At 35.4% G+C, this 21404-nt stretch overlaps 1 protein-coding gene across 2 annotated transcripts in view; it reads left to right on the top strand.

Moving 5' to 3' along the window:
• Positions 1-3857: 3857 nt before the first annotated feature.
• The window catches only part of POSTN (periostin), a 37057-nt gene continuing 19510 nt past the window's right edge, over positions 3858-21404 (top strand). For both annotated transcript variants that reach the window (XM_029087391.1, XM_010177660.1), the window contains exons 1-10: positions 3858-4009; positions 5534-5632; positions 12329-12393; positions 13660-13817; positions 14456-14620; positions 15435-15581; positions 18155-18296; positions 19734-19946; positions 20101-20235; positions 21102-21250. In XM_029087391.1, the coding sequence (XP_028943224.1) occupies positions 3888-4009; positions 5534-5632; positions 12329-12393; positions 13660-13817; positions 14456-14620; positions 15435-15581; positions 18155-18296; positions 19734-19946; positions 20101-20235; positions 21102-21250 (1395 nt within the window). In that variant the 5' untranslated portion in view covers positions 3858-3887. The remainder of the gene's footprint in view (positions 4010-5533; positions 5633-12328; positions 12394-13659; positions 13818-14455; positions 14621-15434; positions 15582-18154; positions 18297-19733; positions 19947-20100; positions 20236-21101; positions 21251-21404) is intronic.

Raw genomic sequence — 21404 nt, 5'->3', positions numbered from 1 at the left:
GGGATACAAACCCTACTTTGAAAAGTGACCACATAAAAATTCATCAGTTGAGCAGGGTCATGATCATAGAATCATAGTTTTATGGAATACTTTGGGTTAGAAGGGACATTTAAAGGCCATCTAGTCCAACTCCTCTGCAATGAGTGACTTACATGTATTCAGATGCCTCTATTTGATATTTTTAAACACCACATATTATATGAGTTTGTGTGGCAACCAGGCTGCCTCTGGTCTAAGTGTTGCTGGGTCCTTGACTACACCAGAGGAACTCCCTTCCTTCGATAGTATGGTAGAACTTTTTTTTTTTTTTTTCATATTCAATCAAAATCTCCAGAAGGTAAAAATTCTTACAGAATTAAACTGATTCATCTTTACCCCAGTGGTTCTCTGCTAGATACTCTCAAGGAAACAGAAGACTTTTGTACTTTATTTGACAGGGTTCCTAAGTGTTACTGCAGTAAACCACCAGGTGTTAAATATTCTTTTCCCTAACTCCTGCTCCCTTATAACACTCCTGTAAGGCAGAAATGCAGAAAGGACACATACCCCAGCTGTGACTGTGACGTAGTTTAACTAGGAAGGGTCCCTGCCCACCCCCCACCAGTACAGGGAGAAGAAAATATAAATGAACAGGGTTCAGGGGTTGAGACACAAGCAGTTTACTGGGATAGTAAGGGAGAAACAACACCAAACAATAACAGTACTAATGATGGAATACACAACATAAAAATTGAACAGCTCACCACCCCAGGACCAGCTCACAAACTACAGTACCCAGCAGCCCCCCTCCTCCCCAAACTTCCCTGTTTAAATACTGAGCATGATGTCACCTGGTGCGGAATATCGTGGTATGGAACACCTGCCCAGTTCCCTGAGAACAATTAACTCTATCCTAACCAAACCCAGGACAGACTGACAAAGAACTGGTTTATAACTAAACCTTTTACTTCTAAGGTGTATCAACTTTCACTCACCAGCACTAAATTTCTTACCTGTTACCATCAACCTCTTAGTTTGTCCAAAAGGACAATGAGCTGCTTGGGTTCTTCTAGTACATGTTAATTGCATTCCTAAAAACAAACTATTTTTTAAGAAGACACACTGAAGGTTACTGCAGATGCAAACAGCTGATTTAAGTGAATTTAATGACAAAAATGACAAATTTGCTGAGTCAAGGTTTCCAAGGAAACCTAAGTATTCAAGCAACAACTGCAGGATAGAGGGAGCCTCTCTTTTAATCTTAAAACTTTTTTGCCCATTTGCTCTTTCCACACACATAGACACTGAAAATTAAACACATAAAGTAGTTATAAAATAACGAAGCAGAATATGTATAGCACATGGTACACATTGTAAATGATCTTAAACTTCTGCAGGTTTTAACTGGGAAGGGAATATTTGAAAAACCTTTGATTTCCTTCCGTTTTTATTTGCTAAATTTCTTCACATCATTAGTAGATTTAGCCACAAGTGACTAATACATAGATGCTTCTGTAACTTCAATCTGATGTAAAGGTCCTTACTGAAACCTCTAAATATTTGGATGCAAGAATTCTTGCATCATATAATAAAAATATATTCCATATATATTCCTTTTTTAGGAATGATAAAAAAATTGCTCTATCATATAAATTCATGGTATAAACACTTAACACAGCTTTGAGAAAACAGCTTTTACTGAGTTTTCTCCACTAGAGGTCTCTAGAGAAATACAAGAAACAATTCAGAATAGCCCATACCTTAGACTTTTCCTCTTGACACTATTTATATTTTGTGGAAGATGAAAATCAGCACTTTTTCTGTACTTGTTCCAGTTATTTCTTATGCTTCGTCTGCTGTGGATAATAAGAAGTCCTATTACTACAATAATAATTCACATCCATTAGGTGTTTTAATACATTTTCTAATTAGATTTTCAACTTTTATGATTAGAATTTCAGCATCGCGTCCCTTAGGAAGTATAAAATTGCACAAAGAATTTTGCCAAAGGAATTAAAAACAAGTTGACTACTTGGTGGGGTAGTCACTTCACTAACATTTACCTTTTTATATATAATGATGTCACTAAGGTTGCTATAAGATTTAAAGTTGATTATCCTTTAATTTGGTTAATTAATATGATTTAATATTTGCATATTCCTTCATCATCCTTTTCTGTGCTGCTCTATCACCTCTGACACCATGTTTGATATTGTTTGAAATACAAAAATCTTTAAGACTTTTTCTTCTATACCTCTGCAGAGGAAAGGGGAGTTTTAGAGCATTAATATATGGAAGTGGGAAACTAAATGGTCTTAGAATCATTTTTTCTTCCCATTATGTCCAGCACCTATCAGAATCATACTGGTTGAAACAAAGAGTAAGCTAATCTTAATAAGAACTACCAGTTTAAGAATTATAGCCTACTCGTGCACTCACACTAACAAATGGTGTTCTCTGCAAGTTAAGACCGGGTCACTAATCAGAAAGCTGGAAAAATCTGGAAATAAAAATACTTGCCCTGTTCAGATTTTCCTTTTTTAGCTGTGGTGGATAGCTCTGTAAACAACAGGTAGGATGAGTACAGATTGCAGCAGAAAAAAAGTCCCCCAACCATTTAACCAAATACTCTGCCTCCCCCCCAGCCCTTAACCTTAGAAACCATGAAGTGCTACAGTTATTTAAGACACAATCTTAATAATCAAATGTTTACATACTTATGCCTATGTTATAATGATATATAGGAAATAGTCATTGTTTCTGCCCACTTCTCTTTGCCCTATTTGTCTCTGTTCTATAATCAGAAGTTGGTTCCAGGTGTGTCAGCCCAATATTGCATCCATTTCTGTTTATTTACCTAACTAGTCACTGTAGTTTGGAAGAAGAAACTACAGCAAAGTACTGTCATTAAACCCAACTTTACTTTCATAAAGATCTGAAATTATCTATAAACTATACCTTGATATTGCATTCATATGCAAATACTTCTATATAAATGGCAGAATTTCTTCCTTGACACAAAATTGGCAAATTCCTGGATTGCAGTCCAAACACCAGCTGTCCCTGGAGCCTTAAGACTGTCACTTCACTGGAGGCTTGTCCCTGTCACTTCACCCTTCTGCCTCCGTTCCCTCATCTACAGCTTGGAATTATAAAAGGCTCCCAAGGACTGGGTAATATGCATAAAAATGTACCTATCCCAGTGTTCAGCTACTGAGTGATTATATGATTACATAGAGCTCTGCATAAAAGCATTATGTGATAACAACTGCTATTATTAGAATTAAATGACTATTTAAACTAATACTGCTTTTGATTGTGTAACTACATAATCAGAAAGTGTGTTAATATAGCTTTTTTTTCCTTAAGACAAAAGTGCTATTTCAGGTTTTTGACAACAGTATTGTTTGGAACTTTCATCAACTTCACTAGTTAAACAGCTAATAGCTGATAACTGAGAGGATGTGGAAAACAAAAAAAAACAGTGCAGCTCTTATGGGAACAGACAACATCTTCCCCTGGGTTTGAATAAAACCACAGACAATGATCACGACCTCTGGATGCTTTAGTTCTATAAATACCAAATCATAAGTCAAAGTCTAAACTTCTCAAACTTTCTTGGCTGTTGTGTCAGCAGAATAAAATGCTAAGCCTTCTGTAATAAGGAAGAAATTAGTCAACTGAGAATTAAAAAAAAAAAAAAAGGTTTATATGGTTAATGTATGGTACTAATTTAGGTTACTGAAGCTGGCAGTGAAAGCTGCTGTTCTAAGGAGGGTGGTACGAAGTTTCAGGTTGATCCTGTGGTTCCCTCCCACCACCTTCCAGCATGTATATAAATTGTCAGCTCTCCAGACCCTTTGCCAGTTCTTTCTTTCAGACTTGCCAGAAGCAACAGAGGACTAAAGATGAAGATCTTTTTCTTATTCACCTTTTCCATGTTTTTGTTGTCTGCTTTTGAACAAGCAGCTGCTTCTGCTCATTATGACAAGATTTTAACTCACAGTCGAATAAGGGCACGCAACCAAGGGTAAGTAATTGGGTTTTATTTCTATTTTAAAAATGTACTTGTTAATCTTTATTCTCCCCTTTCTTCTCACATTATATTAAATGTGAATTTTCACTATGAATTCTTACTCTCATTCAAGTAAAACTTTATTTCTCAACTAATTTTACAATAATTGTTCCTAAATAAAAAGCTTTCTGGAGAGTTTCAAAAGGAGAAAGAAAACTGTTAAGCTTCATAAAATGCAGATAAATCTAAAATCACCATTTCTCAATGAATAAAATACATGTGTTTTAGAATCACTGAAGTTAATTAATTACAGTTCACAATTAATGTAATGGGACATCAGATATTTTTAATATATGTTTTCAAATGTTTCACTAGAGTTGACACTTATTCCACAGCATTTGCTCTCTTCATTCCACCCTATTGAAAATCATGAACTCTATTTAAATGCTCTTTGACTTGGGAATATATACTGGGAGCCCTTTGTAAAACTTCTGTTCTCACTAGAGCAATGCAGTAAGCTGCTCAGCAGGGTACTCAAAAGACAATGCTTACAAGCCAGGCTACTCAGAGACATGGAAATAATTTGAACAGCTGGTGTCAGGGAGACACATGCGTCTAAACATATTTTCCTTTAGTCTTCTTAAGTAAAAAACAGTCTGTGAATAAGAGTTGTTCACCATCCTATGCTCCTTTGTTGAATTCTCTCTGCCTGCTACACACATACACACACATAGTCACTGAACTCTTTAAACAAATAAGTTCACTGATGTCCCACTATTATAAAATATATGTTCTAACTTTTTGATTTTTTTTTTAATTTTAGAAGTACAAATATTAGTGATAAAATGGCTTTTATCCATGGAAATTGCCCTGAAAGTATTCCTCCTCTGTGTGCTACCATGGCCAAGGAAAAAGTATTCCTCACTTGAAATCTGTTACTTCTTTTATTTACATGCCAATTTAGCCTTTGGCCCCCAGCAATTCCCAGAATGTTTACTTAGTTGCCTGTGGTACTCCATATGGTTGGTAATCAAAACAGCTGATTGATTTACAGAAGACAGGGTTTCCTTCTACATAAAGAACAAGGCACTTTTCTTTGCCATCTCCCCATGACCTTCAGCTGCACAGATGTATACAGCACAAAAACTGTAATGAAAAGAGCCTGATGGTATTCCCAGCTTGGTCCCTGGTGACTGGTAATTAATTCACTTTGCAGGGGGAAGGGAGAAATGTAAGGCATATTGAGACTTGACTAGGCACAGCTGGTGATCACTGCCCATCAGAGACAGAGGGTCAAACCAGAATGGAGGGGAATCTTCTGCTCCTGCTAGGAGGCTGGGCTTGCCAAGGAACCCAGCTGTGCCATCCCAGGAGCTTGCACTGTGGTTTCTTAAAAACACACCTGCCCTGGGAACAGAAACCAGATGTTCATTTCTTACTCTTGCTCAACAGAAGCTGTATTTGCTGCTATTTTGTATAAAGCTTTTCCAAAGATGTACAGAAACCTCTTTTTAAAATTTTTCTCACTCCCACCCATAGACCCAATGTCTGTGCCCTTCAGCAAGTTATGGGAACAAAAAAGAAATACTTCAGCACCTGTAGAAACTGGTACCAGGGAGCCATCTGTGGAAAGAAAGCGTAAGTATCCTGTTTCAAAACTATTCCCTATTCATCTGAGATATAATATATTATTAGAAAATTCCCCTTTTCTCAGAGTCAAAACTAACTGTTTGTTTCAAATGCAGACACAGGAAGAATTTACAGGGTTACGGCTTCTCTTTAACTGCTTCTAAAATCATCTGGATAACTGATCCAACAGTGGTTGCCAAAAATAATTACAAAAGGAGTGGAAAGTCTCAATAGTATGTAGACCTTTTTATGCTCAAGAGGCTTGAAGATATTAGTTATGATGTTAAGTGACTTACCCAAAAACACAGAGGGATCTAGTAGGCCAGTTCCGAAAAGAACTCGGCACTACACAGTAAAGCTGTGTGCTCAGACCATGCCTCTCCACAAAGGAAAAAAAAAAAAAAAAAAAACTATGGTTGTGGATACAGGTTAAGTGTGGAGGAGTTTACCATTCTTTTGGAATCTGTGTATATTTCAGTTGTCACTTCTCAGAATGCAAGTCATTGCTTTCTCTGTGACAACAAGTCAATAGTGTCCGTCACTCCTGCTTCATCAACTGTAGAGTATCTTTTGAGTGTGAACACATACAAAACTCCCAGTCCTGAACTTGGTGTGCCCTACTTGTCTCACTTAGAATTGAGTAATTTAAGAGACTGACATTGTTTATCCAATACAATAAACTAATGTTTTTCTAGTGTACCACATTTTTCCTTTGCTGTTATGCAATTACTTGGATAAATTTCTCAGCAGTTGTCACAGGAAATAATTATTATTTTTTTTCCCATTACTCTCTTACAGGGTCCAAATAGGTCTGGGGTGAACATTTTCAGAAAGGCTTGAGTGAACAGGGAATCCAGGATTCAATTGCAACTCTGTCTTAGGTTATTAGGAGTCTCTTAGTGAAAGCCAGTAAAACTTCCAAATGCCAAAGTCATATTTAAGTATACAATTTGAATACTCACAGAGATTGTACGACCTAAGACATAAAGATAATAAGTTATATTGATACAAGGTGCAAATTATATGTATGAGGAACATACATTTAAAATAAGATTTGCGTTTAAAAGTTTCCTAATGAACATCACCCACTGTTTTAAATGTTAATGTAATGTAGAATAGAGATTTTTTTTTCTGTAACAAAAGCTTCCTTAAAAGAGGTTAGTATGGAGGAGATATATCCACAGTGTTAGCCACATAAGCCAGTCAAAGATGACTGCCTTTGTAAACAAACTGTTTAATTGTCTTATTGTTTTTCTGATCAACAGTAATTCACTACATAAACTAGAAAGAGCTTGAACAAGACGTGACTGATAACTTGCAATTAGTCAATTTTTTATTCTCCTGATTATCAAAGTCATGAGTAAATAGGATCTATGTTTTCTAGTCCATTCTTCAAGTTTAAAAAAATATTGTTAAATACAGAAACAATGAGAGAATCTGGGGGGGGGGGGGGGGGAGATAGATACATTTAACATTAAACGACTACACATAGCTCACATTGAATCCAAGTGAGCTTTTACAAACGGAATACTTCTAAGTTCAACTGGCAACTAAGACTTTGTAAACTTGCATGAAATTCATTGAACAGTTCTTTTCAGAAAGTCAAAGAATTATATGTTAACAAACTATTAGGTGCAGACACAATATGAGTTTCCGCTGGGGAGTGGGAGGGGCACAAAAAATGATGCAGTGTGTGCATGCATCACTAGCAGTGCTAATATGGCTACAGTCTCTCATGTTTTCTTCAGTGCAACTACATATATAACACTTTCATAATTAAAACAGTATCCTTTTCCTATTTCTTTTTTCTTCAAACCTAGCTTTATATTTTTTTCAGTTTTTGTCTGGTTCAGCTGTCCTGGTTGGCAAAAAATTATATTCAGAGTTCCTTATGATGATCCTTATACTTAGTAATGTAAAACTGACTAAGACTCCCAAAATAATGAGTATTTATGTGAGAAAAATTCCTCCAGTAACAATTTTTCCAATGTTGAAATCAGACACGTAAATCAAAGAGTAGTCAGGTAAGGACCTGAAATGGGCTGGGACTGTGGTTTCTGCTGCTCCTGTTGGGTATCAGAGGCTTTATGTTTTCTGAGATTCCTGGAAGATGCTACATGTCATGACACAGTGTTGGAAACAAACCTTAGGAAAAAGACTGAGGGAAGGTGTAGTAGGAGGAAGTTTTCTTACATTTTCTTTCTGAGAAAATATTTTCAGTGCTCTGCCAGTATACCATAAATTAATGGAGCTGAGCTGTACTTCTGACACAGTGAGGCATTGATTCCAGCACACAGTCCTGCCTTTCAAGCACTGCCATGGCTTTGAAGTCTCAACTCCAAAGTCAGTCTAGACATGAGGAATGATACCATGGCCCCACCAGAGCATAGGAAAAGACCTGATTTTCATGGGCCTAGCTGTCACCCTAAGTTTTCTGCTATTGTAAACTTTATTAGTTACTAATTACTTCCTTAAGGAAGCTGAAGAAAGTAATGGAAGCAAGTTAGAGTGTGTATAGCACAAATCATAAAGAACATCCTACCCAGACAAGCAATTTGATTATTCTAAATCCACAGAAGTTTCTCTGGATGGTAAATGACTCTCTGGAATCCTAACCAGTGTCTCCTATCATGTTTTTACAAGCAAATCCAGACAGATTAGAACCCATTTTCATACAAATTTTAGATTTGTGTGCATTTGATAATAGTAATAATGATTGAATTCCAGTCAATCTAGACTGTGTGTGGTCATTTGTCCCACCTCTATCATCAATTTTTTCACGACCCATAGGTTTATAGTTTTTACTAGAATCTTTCCTTCTCCTCCAGGTGGCATTATAATACTGGCTTCCCTTTTCCTTCAGTGGACATGCTGAAGTCATCCAAAATACTTCACCTTTTGGGTAGAGTCTGCCCTTCCACTGACTTCTTTGGCACTACATTTTATTCCATTACAGACACATTGGGAAGAAGGGTATTTCCTGAAAATTACTTAGGCTGAAACTTGGTTATTCTCAAAGTCAGTTTTGGAAAACAACCTGCTCCTGTGGTTTTATTCCTAGATAGAGATCATGTCTTCCCATGAGAGAAAGGCTGCTCTCAGCACAATTCTGACAGGGAATTCATTATTTTGCTGAGCTCCAGAAGTAAAATGAGTTGTGCAGTGATAGATACTTTCATGTGTCAGGAAAAATAGTTTGAAGCAATAGACAGTTTGGACTCACTGAACTAAAGTCATATGGTGACTTTGGTCTCCCTGCTGACTAGAATTTAAAGGAATGTAAGCTGTAAAACATTTTGCAGAGCCTGTGTAAGCCCTAAGCAAGAAGTCTGCTACAGATAACCAGAGGAAGACACTAAGTAGTGGGGCTGGCTGGATTTGGACATGAGTCTAGGCAAAACTACCACCTGTCTTCTCCCTCATCTTTTAACACTCCTGACATTATGCAAGCACTCACAAAACAAGGTTAGAGAAGGAAAACAGTGTGTATGAGAGCAAGTTAACTCATAGAACTCTGGAGGTTTTTTTGTGGCTGTAGTAGAGCATTTGTTATAACTTAGTCTTATTTGTTAATGGGAGTTTTATACTCTGTGAACTTATAACAGGAATGCAGACATGACTAAAGAGGTTACTTTAATAAGAATGCTAATCAAAAGGACAATGGCTCATGTCATGTTATTAACTCCATGCTAACAGATCCTTTCTACCGTGTATATACGATCTACAAAATGTTTAATTTAAGAATGTTTTTATTGTTTACATTTCCTATCCACTGCTGTAAATTTCCACTTGGGATGCAACTTAAAGATTTCCTAAAATCAAAGTCTATTTGACCAGAGATCTTTCCACTGTTTCTATGCAGTATTTTATCTCCATGCCAGCAAGGAGTAGAAACAGATGAGTCACAGAGCTGATCTGAATAAACTGAAAACTGGCTCTGTTAGCCAAGAATAACAAGGACATAAGGTAGTACAGCTCTGCCACTTTTTCCTTTGGAAAATGAGGTCTTCCTTTCTTTCAGTGAGGCCAGGAACAACTTCATGCTAAAAAAAACCCAACAACTAACCAAACAAAAGTACCCACCCTAAAACCAGAAAAACTCACCAAAACCTCCACAAACTCAAGAATGCAGCACTCCTAGTTATCTGAGTAACTGCTTTCTTCACTTGTGCACCATTTTATATTGCACTAGCAGGGAAATACAGATGAGGATGACTTGTGGTGTGAGATAGTACTTCCTCTGTGCACTGTGTCAATACATAAGTGGTGCTGAGGAACTGCATCTTGCACTGGGATTTATGCAGTTCTAACCTTATTGTGGGATCCTCCATATATCTTCCTCACTACATTTTGAGCACAGCTGTTACATGGACCTTTTAATTGCAGTCAGATCTAAAGGAGCCTGAATACTGTCAGTAGAAACATACAGTAACCCTTGCTGACTGAAAAAAAACCCCTGAGATGTACATAACAATTTACATGGCAAAAATGACACTGATCTTGTAAAGCTTGGCTGAAGAAGCATTTTTTTTTTTCTTAACTATATTTTTCAGCTAATTTTCTGCCTTTTATTAACTGTGTCATTGTTGGACATGGTAAGAAGACTAAACTTGCCATGTCTTATTCTGTGCTTCTAATGCAACTTTCTCTCCTTTTTCCAAAACCTAGTTAAGACTGCAAGCTTTCATAACTGCTCATGGAGTGAGAGGGAGATATTTTCTATTGCATAAAAGGAAAAAATATTTTCTCATGACAAAGCAGGTCACGCAGTTGGGAGAACATTCTGAGTCCTATTCTGTTACACAATTTTCTTTAATCAGACTTTTTTTTAATTAGCTTCTGACAGGGAAGTAACAAGGATGGAAAGTATAAAGTTAATTTCCTTAGTTAGAAAATATGTAGCCTAAAGTATATGCTATTCTTGCATTCCCAAGAAATAGCCATTCAGCAAATTTCTTTACAGAAAGAGATGTATTAAAAAGAACTATATACAAATACTATTGATATATGACTTCTCAGTTAAAAAGATGCACATAGCAGAAGGGTGAATGTCATGTGTGTGTACATACACACACACATGAGCTAATGGAGACAAAATATTTTCACAGCACAGACGAATGAAAGACTGTTTTTTTAAAAACAGTTCTTTAATCTTCACCAGCTCTATCAGATTGTTATCAATTTTATAATTATAATCCTCACTTTTAAAATCGTGCTTTGTAATGGCTGTTGTTCTTCCAGTCTACTTTCATATTTTAGTATCTTCATGTAGTTTAAATACCAAAGGTCTAACTTTTCATTTGAATAAACTGCTAATTTTACTGGTTTTTGTGGTTAATGTTTTGTCAACTTTAGTTTATGAAAAATGAGAGAAGTGTATTCAGCTGCCACCAAAGTCTATAAATTAAAAACTGGAATGTAGTGGTAAAGACAGCAAAATCCTTCAAGGAATTAGTGTTCAGAACTCTAGCTTTGCCAACATCAGCCACACCTATAAAAATAAATGTATTATGTAAAACTGTTATTGCAATTCTTTCCTTGTCATTCACAGTGTACCATAATTTGAAAAGTAGTATCTGAAGTCTAATGTCTTAAAGTTTATATTTTAGACTTTGGCACAGTTATGTAATTTGTTGACATTCCCTCACCTGATGAACCAAAATCAACTATGTGATAAGTTCAGTGGATTTGCACTTTCATGTAAAAGAGGAGAATTTGTCAAGCAGATTTGTGGTAGAACTTTTATTTCTGTCGTATTAAGAAGACATTATATCTTATAAGACCGTCACTGCTAAATTGAGTGTTGCAGTATAGAATTGTCAGTAAGCCCTAATTTGCTGTTAAGTGTAGCTTATAGGTATTCAAGAATAGGAATATTTTATTGAAATCATTCTATAACAGTTCCTGGTCCCTAGTATTGTTAATTCTATCTATGTATGCTGTGATGGCATACTCTTTTAACTCTGTTTTCTATTTGTTGCAATCTAGTTTTCATCCTCACTACATTTACCAGTGAACTTTCCCTTGTGTCCATCCATCTAGTCTTCAGTGACTTCCTTCTCTATGACCTGCTTTGTATCTGTTCTTAATTAGTTCTCTCCCACATTCCTGAGCTGCTTCAAAGTCTTCCTTGATAAACTGAAGCTCTGCTGTCCCACTTTCTATTACCATGCAATCCATAGGACCTTCTCCTAAATACCTGTTTAATTCCTATAACCAGTATGTAGGTGACCTCATGTAGTTTTGTCATTTTAATTTCTGTTCAGTTTATTTCATATTTTTCTTTTTACTTTGCAACCCTACTGCCACTAGTTTCTCTCAATGTCCTCACTTCCTTTTTTTTTTTTTCTTCAATCCCATCTAATATTTTCAAAAGAGACCAGTTAAATTAATTTTCTTCAGCACTGTTCTAGTCACATTATCTTTTAATAACTGTACATGACTTCCATATCTCCTCTCCTGTTCCTTCCTAGCACTTAAACTTAATGACGGCACTCATTCTGGAAATTCAAAAGCCCCGCGTTTGGTGAATTACAAACAATTTGTAGCCTACACAGAAAAAGCTGTATGATAAAAAAAAGGGATGAAGATCTGGAGAGTGTGAACTTAACTGAGAAACAATAATACATAAAAAAAAAATAGGTAAACTTAGTATACACTTCTTCTGTATATTATGTAATTGTGTTTTTTGTCTGTATCCCATAGAACTGTCTTATATGAGTGCTGTCCTGGTTATATGAAGATGGATGGTATGAGAGGATGTCCTGCAGGTACAAGCTTATTTTCATACGGATAAGTCATTGTATGAGAAACATACAACACAGGAGACTTTCAAAGGTGGCCGTCTTGAGAAACAATTACCTCTTTTTAAGAATTACTGCCTGAGAATACAGAGCTTCATTTGCATACAGTCAACACAGTTAAAAATCAGCTGGCTCTGAATTTGTTTGCGCAGTTTAGGTTGAATTTCCCAGCTCCTTACAGTTGCTGGGTTGGAGAGGAACAGTAGTATCTTTAGTTCCCAAAGTTGCCAAATAAGTTTATTCCTGTTCCCATTGCACCCTAGAATAATCTAAAGTATACCAGTGAGGTCAGAAACCTAGGACATGAGGTGTGGCATATCTAAATTATGTTTATTCCTTTTCCTGAGAAGATGTGAATCTTATTAACTATGAGTGTTATAGGCTTTCAGTAAACTAAATAGGACTGAAAATGAAGACGTGAATTCTTGATTTCTCCTATTTGTGCTATTTGAAAAGTAATTGCAGCAGGGAAGGTTAATTGAAGAAGAAATATATTTCTTAACTTTAGATCCTTGTACTGAACTAATCCTTTTACATTCAATAATAGTTAGGCATATTTAAGACAGAGTTCAGTTTGTTTATATGAATTATTAGATGTTTACATTAGGATTAGGTCATTCACACTCTAGAATTTCCTTTTTCACTTTGTGACTATAAAAGGAGTCAAGAACAACTAGCTTGCATGCAAATGCCTCACTTCTAGATGCCTAGAGTTAGGAGAGATGAATCCTGTTCTCATGTATCAGTGTGTTAACTGTGAGACTATAGCCATTCTTACTCTCTGGATGAATCAATATAAGTACAAATCACATACTGGAAGAAGAGCAAGAGGCCTCACAAGAAGAATTCTGGTCCACCATGCCCAAAGAGGACCCACTCCATCGAAATTTTTGTGATTATATATGGAATTTACTCATGTTCCCTCTTGAAGGTCCCCAATGGATAGGTTTCCATTTCAGGTCAGGTTTTGCACAATATTTGGTTTTGTTTGATCTAATTTTTCAGCTCATTAAGCAAACAAAAAAAAAAAATGACAACAAGCAGATGTGTTTGGGTGGTTTTTGAGTATGCTGACAATGACATTTTAATCCAAGCACATTGTTTTAATATTGATTTAAACTGTTTTAGAAAGACAATACTATAGTCCAACCAGAAGAAATAAAGTAGATTTGATTAGTAAGAAACTGGATGACTGAACAGTTTACAGTATTCTTATCTTATATTTTATTTTAGTTGCACCTATTGATCATGTATATGGTACACTTGGCATTGTGGGAGCTACTTCCACACAGCAATATTCTGACATATCAAAGCTGAGAGAAGAGATTGAAGGACGAGGATCATTCACTTTCTTTGCACCAAGCAACGAAGCCTGGGAACAATTAAATTCAGTGAGTATGTGTGCTCGTATGCATGTGTTAAAGTGTGTTTCTCTTTCAGCTAATGTTGTTTTAGCTGCAATAGCTAGTCTATAATAAAGTAGGCTAGAAACAATATGATATTTTAGATATCAAAGGACATTATAAAAAATTAATAAAATAATTTCTATGTTTAACATGTATTGCTGAAGCTAGAGGGTCTGAATTTATTTTCAGGAGTACTAAGCAAGTCTAAGTGTTTCTCACTTAAGCACTCGCATGAAAAATATTAATATGATTAGTGTTATTAGCTAGTTTTGTGGAAAATAACAGGAATTCCAGCAGTCGCATGTTTTAGAGTATAATCATACCTTGTCAGTGATTCAGGTGTCCTTCTTTTAGTAATATTTTTAGTTAAATAAATATTGAATCAAAGCTCTTCTGATGACTTGTCTGTGATGAGACCTCTTATCTTCCATTTGTGAGGAAATCAGACTAAAGGATCATTTAAGTAGAGCCAGACTGACAGGTATCAAAGTCGTGTCTCCTAACAGGAAATATCCATTGTTGAGTATATTGAAAGCATATGTTAAGGTAAAGCAGTATGTGCATTCTTCCAACTGGAAGAATGTTTTGAAGCTTCTAATTAATAAAATTCATTTCTTCTTCAGGAAATTCATAGGAATTTAGTTGATAATGTAAATATCGAACTATATAACGCTCTCCACCACCATATGGTAAACAAGCGCATGTTGACAAAAGATCTTAAGAATGGCATGACTCTGGTGTCTATGTACAATGATCAGAAGTTGCTTATTAACCATTATCCTAATGGGGTAAGTCTATTTTTTTTTTTCTAATATAATTATTCAGTTATAGGTTAAAGAAAGTTTAACATCTAGCAAGTCAGTTGCAACTGACAAACATAAACAAATTTTCTCTTGAAATTTTGTCTGCTGTGTAGACTAATTGATAAGAAAAAATTATAAAACTTGAGCTGTTTTCTGCTCAGAAATAGAAGCTCAAATGGGAATGAACTTTCTTCCTGAAAGATTAAGTCTTTTGTGGTCAAAATAAATGATCACAATAAATGTGAGAGCAAAATCTACTATCAATCTTAATGTATTTATGAAATAATATTAAATCAGATCTTTTATTTGAATTGGAGTGCACAGTAGAAACATTTAAGATTGTAGGGGACATGCATCCATTATTTTGTTGGAAAAAAAAATCATTTCTGAAAATGCTAAAAACCTTCTGGTCAAGTCACTCATCTTTGTTGCCTTAAAAGCATGGAAATGTTTATATTGGATTACAATTTACCTCAGTAAAATACAATCACCATATATGGAAAATAAATCTGAATAATTGCAATAACAAATAAAACATGAATATGAAATCAAACTAGCCTGAATAAATCTCCTGCTATCTTTCCAGAAATTTAGTCAGCCTTTCAAATCTTACAAGGTTTTACTTAAATTTTAAAATAAAAACTGAAAAAAATCAGTTTTTTAGTTGAAATACTGAATAATTTGTATTCAGTTGAACACATAACATACAAGACATACATTGCTAATCTGTAAGAATCAGATTCCAAGTGTGCAGTCAAATTAGTGTTTAATCTTCTACTGCTTGATTCTTCAAATGTAGGTTGTTACTGTTAACTGTGCCAGGGTCATCCATGGCAACCAAATTGCTACCAATGGTGTTGTTCATGTCATTGACCGTGTCCTGACTGCTGTTGGAAACACCATTCAAGATTTCATTGAAGTTGAGGATGATCTTTCATCTCTTAGAGTAAGTGGACAAAAATAAAAATGCTTTTCTCGTATTTTGGTTTTTTCTTCCTTTTTTTTTTCTATTTGTTCGGCTAAATTAAATTAAGAAATCCAGCTAATATTGCAAATCTAGCTATATAAAAAGGCAAATTATATTTGACATGAGGAGTCTGCTTGTACTCTTTTGTGGGTTAAACCCGACCACATCAATAGGATAGAATGTGTCCCAAGTCTAAAAAAAAAAAAAAAAAAAAAAAAAAAAGCTGTCTTCTCTTCAAGCACTGAGGTAATGAAAAAGCACTGAGGTAATGAAAAGTGTGAGAATAAGTTACAGTGTCTGGTGCTAGGAAAATAAGAAGAATTTAAAAATGGACAATAGAAAATGGTAAAAAAACCCTAAATATATTCCAGAACCTGACTCATAGCAAGTTTCAGAACACTAGTAGATACATATAGGAAGGATTTTTCTTGCAGACACAAAGCAGATTTTTTTTTCTGTCCAAATTATAGTTTCTCTTTCATCTAGAAGATGTGTCTGTTTAGTGTAATGGGATATCATACTGCATATGTTTAAAAATATATGGCACAGTTTTGCAAATAGCTGTTGTCCTTTTCCTTCCTCCGTCTCCTCAATAAATACAAAAAAATATTTTAAACGCAGAAGCATAAAGGTGGAAAAGACCATCTGAATCCCTCAAAACCAGTCCATAACAGTTATAGGCAACCATTTAATTTAACTTCTCTAAAAAAAAACTGAAGATAAGTCAACCTTTTCTAGTCCTCAGTTGAAAAGAAGCCATCTCTATTTTATTTTTTCCCATACATTCTTTCTTGCCTCTCTTTTATTTGGGTTTATTTTTCATTAACTCTAAGCAGACATTTTCACTTATTCCTAGATAAGGCTTTATGTGTTCCTTTTATATTAACTCTGCTTGAAAAGAACTTACTGGTTTCCAGGACACATATTAGCACTATGCTTTTTCTTCTTTCAGTTGCATCACATTGCGCTCTGTCTTTTGGATTTTTCAAAGGGTGGACACCCTGTTTATAGCACATACACCTGCTGATTCCCGTGTGTGTGCTTCTGCACTTCATACTGCTTCAATAACTTTAGTTCCAAAACCAAACGTGCTAATTAAAACGTTAAATAAAATCAGCCCTGAGACTCTAATATGCTTTAGGATTATTATTCTCATTTTTTTCGACAGTTTCATATGCAATTCATCTTTCTATCCTAGGTTGGACTAATAGGATTTCATACTTAAATGAGCAAATTCTTTACTGAAGTCCATATGTGTTCAATTTTACATATGTTCTTTTTCTAGAAAAATCCGTTCTTATAACATATTGTCATACTCTTATAATATTACTATTTTAATCCATCATATATTCCCACAATATCTTTCATTACTTTTCCTGCATTGTTCTTTTCCTTCTTTCTTCATTTGTAATGCAGACAGGTTGCAGCCTCCAAAGAAATCAATATTGTTACCATATTCTCTTTTACGATTAATTCAATAACGGAAATATTTGATTGTTAGGTTGTACAGAGGAGATTTATAAGCAAGTTAAAAAGATTTATTTAAGGAATATAAGGGAAATTAAACTTTTCGAAAAATATTGAATTGGATTTTACTTAGTTCAGACTGCTTACCTGTTCTTCATTACTAGAAAGTAGGGAATTTTTCATCAGTTGCGTTTAACTTCATAATTTTCATGTGCAGAGCTGAGTAATATTTTGGGGTTAAAAACCTGGAGATAACTTTTCCTGACCTCAAAGCCTGAGAACAGAATGGAATACAATACAATACAATATTTCAGTTGGAAGGGATCTACAATGATCATCTAGTCCAACTCCCTGATCACTTCAGGGCTGACTAAAATTTAAAGCATGTTATCAAGGGCATTGTCCAAATGCCTCTTAAAAACTGACAGGCTTGGAGCATTGACCACCTCTCTAGGAAGCCTTTTCCAGTGTTTGACCACCCTCTTGGTAAAGAAATGCTTCCTAATGTCAGGTCTGAACCTCCTCTGATGCAGCTTTGAACTATTCTCACGCGTCCTCTCACTGGATACCAGGGAGCTCAGTACCTCCCCCTCCAATTCCCCTCCTCAGGAAGATGTAGAGAGCAATGAGATTGCCCCTCAGCTTCCTGTTTTAATTCAAAACCTTCTCCTTGTATTCAATCAAATTAGTCATCCACCTGTAATATATTTTTTTATTATTCCTGGGACAAATCAATAGGTTTGATAGACTATGGCTTAGATCTAATTTGTCAAAATCTGTATGTTCACATTTTTCATTTAAAAATTCAGGCAATAACAATAAAAATATCTTCCCTGTTGTCACCTCTGTCAGAATTTGTTGGTTACTGTGTGCTAAATTAAGGAGGTAACTCAATATATCAAGACACATTTTTCCCACAAAATTAGTTTTCTATTCCTTTTTGAAAATTCATTTAACGTATCTTTCTATAACATTGATCTCAGTCTATTATTAAAGTACCTGTGGTCATTTGGTGAAACCAGACAGATAATGTATTTTGGTAGTATTTTAAATAACCAGCATTAAATACCAAATTTATTTTCTAGGCTGCTGCCATCACATCAGATGTTTTGGATATTCTTGGAAGGCCTGGTCATTACACACTCTTTGCTCCCACTAATGCAGCTTTTGAGAGACTTCCCAGGGGAATCTTAGAAAGGATCATGGGTGACAAGGTGGCTTCTGAAGGTATGTAACCTTTTTTTTGCAAATGAGAAATGCAGATGAGTAGATAAAGAGATAGAATTTCAATTGTCCTAGTAGTTCTGAAATTAAAAACCTGTGCTTTCATACATATAGGAGGAGTTATTTCTTCTGTCCCTGATTTTTCCAGTTACCTAAGGATTTAAATTAACTGAAAACTTAGCTTATAAAGGAAACTGTGAAAATATAGGCACATTGAAGTTTCTAATAGTTAATTGTGTAGTTCCCATAAAGATTCATGCCTCTAGAAATGCAGATCTGTCTGAATTTGGGTTTCTCTCTCAGCTTTCTAATGAACAGCTTTTTCGTACAAAAAGGATGCGTTCTTGTAAAAAGCAAGTTCTGCCCTACAAGTTGAACTGTATTTTTACTATATATTCTGACAAACTATAACAGTCAGCACATTTATTCTTTTGAGAACTACAGTAAAACTAAGTAACTGAATCAGTCTGTCATATGAACGGTAATGTAATAGACCACTAAGAAATGGAAGGGACAATGGACACAAGCTGGAACACAGGAGGTTTCACTTAAACATGAGGAAAAACTTATTTACAGTGAGAGTGCCAGAGCACTGGAACAGGTTGTCCAGAGCAGTTGTGGAGTGTCCTTCTCTGGAGACATTCAAAACCTGCCTGGATGCAGTCCTGTGCAACTTGCTCCAGGTGAACCTGCTTTGGCAGGGACTAGGTTATCTCCAGAGGTCCCTTTCAACCCCTACCATTCTGTGATTCTGTGATTTCTATTCTTATTTATGAGCTCCACTGCACTAAACAAGTTCTCATTATTTCATTATAGCCTGACTAAATTACCATGCAGTGTCTCAATAGAGAATGGTGAAAAGAGGGATCTGGGCTAATTTTAATGAGAGACAATGACTAAAAAAGGAATAATCAAATAACACTGCATTTTTGCTGTGGTTATTTTTTTTTATTTTTTTTTTTCAGTTTGCTTTCAGGAATTTTTGGCTGATTCTTTTAGCACCCAGAGAGGATAGTATACTGAATTTCATTTATACAGTAAGATATAACAAAATATAAATTTAGGGCTGACTGGGGATGCCTATAGAGTTTTGTACTCAGTGGTCCATTTGGAGAATATCATCAGCAGTCACCAGGTTATGCACTTTGTTACATGCAGATCACAGCATAGCCAGCATAGTTTTCATAATATAAGGCATGCCAAGGATTTTTGACCATAGATGTTCTTTAGAGGCCTATAGTATCAATTCTCATACAAGTAACTTTCAAGAAAGAATCTATGAGTGCAAATAAGCAAATATGTTAGATAAGCTAGTAAACTATTAAAAATAGTCTAGATATAATAATTTATCCCTACCTATAAGTGAATTTTATGTATATATGTACACAGGAATATATGTCCAAACATCTGTATATAAGCTTCCTGCTCTTTTCTCCGCAGCTCTCGTGAAGTTCCATATTTTAAATACTCTCCAGTGCTCCGAAGCCATCACAGGTGGAGCTGTCTTTGAAACCTTGGAAGGAAACACAGTTGAAGTTGGTTGTGATGGTGAAAGTCTGACTGTGAATGGAGTGAAGATGGTGAAACGCAAAGATATTGTGACAAGCAATGGTGTTATCCACCTCATTGATGAAGTACTAATTCCTGATTCTGGTCAGTGATGAAAAACTTCTTACACTGAAGATGTTTCCTACAATGTTACCTGGATTCCCTCAGATATATTGTTAAGAATAAGCATGGTGAATCCAAAACAGGAAAAGGAATAAATTATGTGTTTAAATAACTTTTCTTATTCATTTATTTGCAGCCAAACAAGTCATTGAGCTTGGGGGAGCCCAGCAGACTACTTTTACAGACCTGGTGGCACAGCTAGGACTGGCTTCTTCTCTGAGACCAGAAGGCCAATATACTCTCCTGGCACCTCTGAATGGTGCTTTCTCAGGTTAGTAGCCTTAGAAGATTATGCTCTGAATGTCAAAATAAACAAGAATATATGCTACCCTGGACAGTTTTCCAAATAAGCCCCAGCTCTTGGTCTAAGTCACAATGAAAGAAAGCCATAGAGAAATTGAGATACTTCATCTTTTCAAAATATCTACCATACAGAAAGACAAAACAAGCCTAACCACCAGGCTGCACAGCTTGTTTTTAGCAGTATCTTTTGTTAATGTAAACAGCATCACTAAAATAAGATACAAAATATGCACAGACAGACTGTGGGAAAGGAAAGATATTAATGAACTGCCAGTTTCCTTAATTTCCACATTACTTGCATTTGATTCACAACTTATTTATTGGGGAAAACTTTATACAAGGAGGTTGATATTTTCCAGTACACTAAAGCATAGAAAAACTGATACAAAGGCACTATAAAACAGATGTTTGTGTATTTATAGAAGTGACCACATTTTGCCTTTCCCCCAAGAATTTGTGTTAACTCACCAACACAGAAGCAAATTTGGAAAGATTTTAAGTTGCACATGCAGAAAGGAAAAGCTGTGATAAGAACTTCAGAAGTAATTCAGAAGATGTAGCAGGCTCACATATAAATCATCTGCACTATTATTTATAGTAATTAATCAAGACTATGTCAAAAGTTCATGTATGAATTTAAGGAATGTCAATTTTCAGAAACTGTTTAACAATTCATTTTCTGTGTACCCAGATCTGTCCAAGCCTTAACTTAAATATTTCAAAAAAGCATTCAGTATTTTCAGGGTCTTTTAATATAGTGTCCATAGTTAACCTTATTTGAATGAAAATTCACTATATGAATCACTGTGTATAAATATCTAAATGGTTTTGTAGATGACACCTTAAGGATGGATCAGCGCCTTCTTAAAATGATACTGCAGAATCACATTATAAAAGTGAAAGTTGGGCTCAATGAACTGTACAACGGACAAGAGCTGGAGACAATTGGAGGAAAACTGCTTAGAGTCTTTGTGTACCGCACAGTAAGTGAAAGGGGATTTCTAAGAATATGTATCCCAACTATGAAAATGAAGAATAAAAGACGAAGTGGAATGAAACCTCCAGCATTTACCGTTATGACTAGCTAGCAAAAATCTTTAAGCTTTTAAGCTAGGAAAAAAAATGAAAATTTAAACT

The sequence above is a fragment of the Antrostomus carolinensis genome, unplaced genomic scaffold, assembly GCF_000700745.2.
Source record: "Antrostomus carolinensis isolate BGI_N321 unplaced genomic scaffold, ASM70074v2 scaffold2691, whole genome shotgun sequence".
NCBI classification, from domain to species: Eukaryota; Metazoa; Chordata; class Aves; order Caprimulgiformes; family Caprimulgidae; genus Antrostomus; species Antrostomus carolinensis.
Note: the sequence above shows the minus strand (reverse complement) of the source record. Positions and strands in the feature narration are given on the sequence as shown.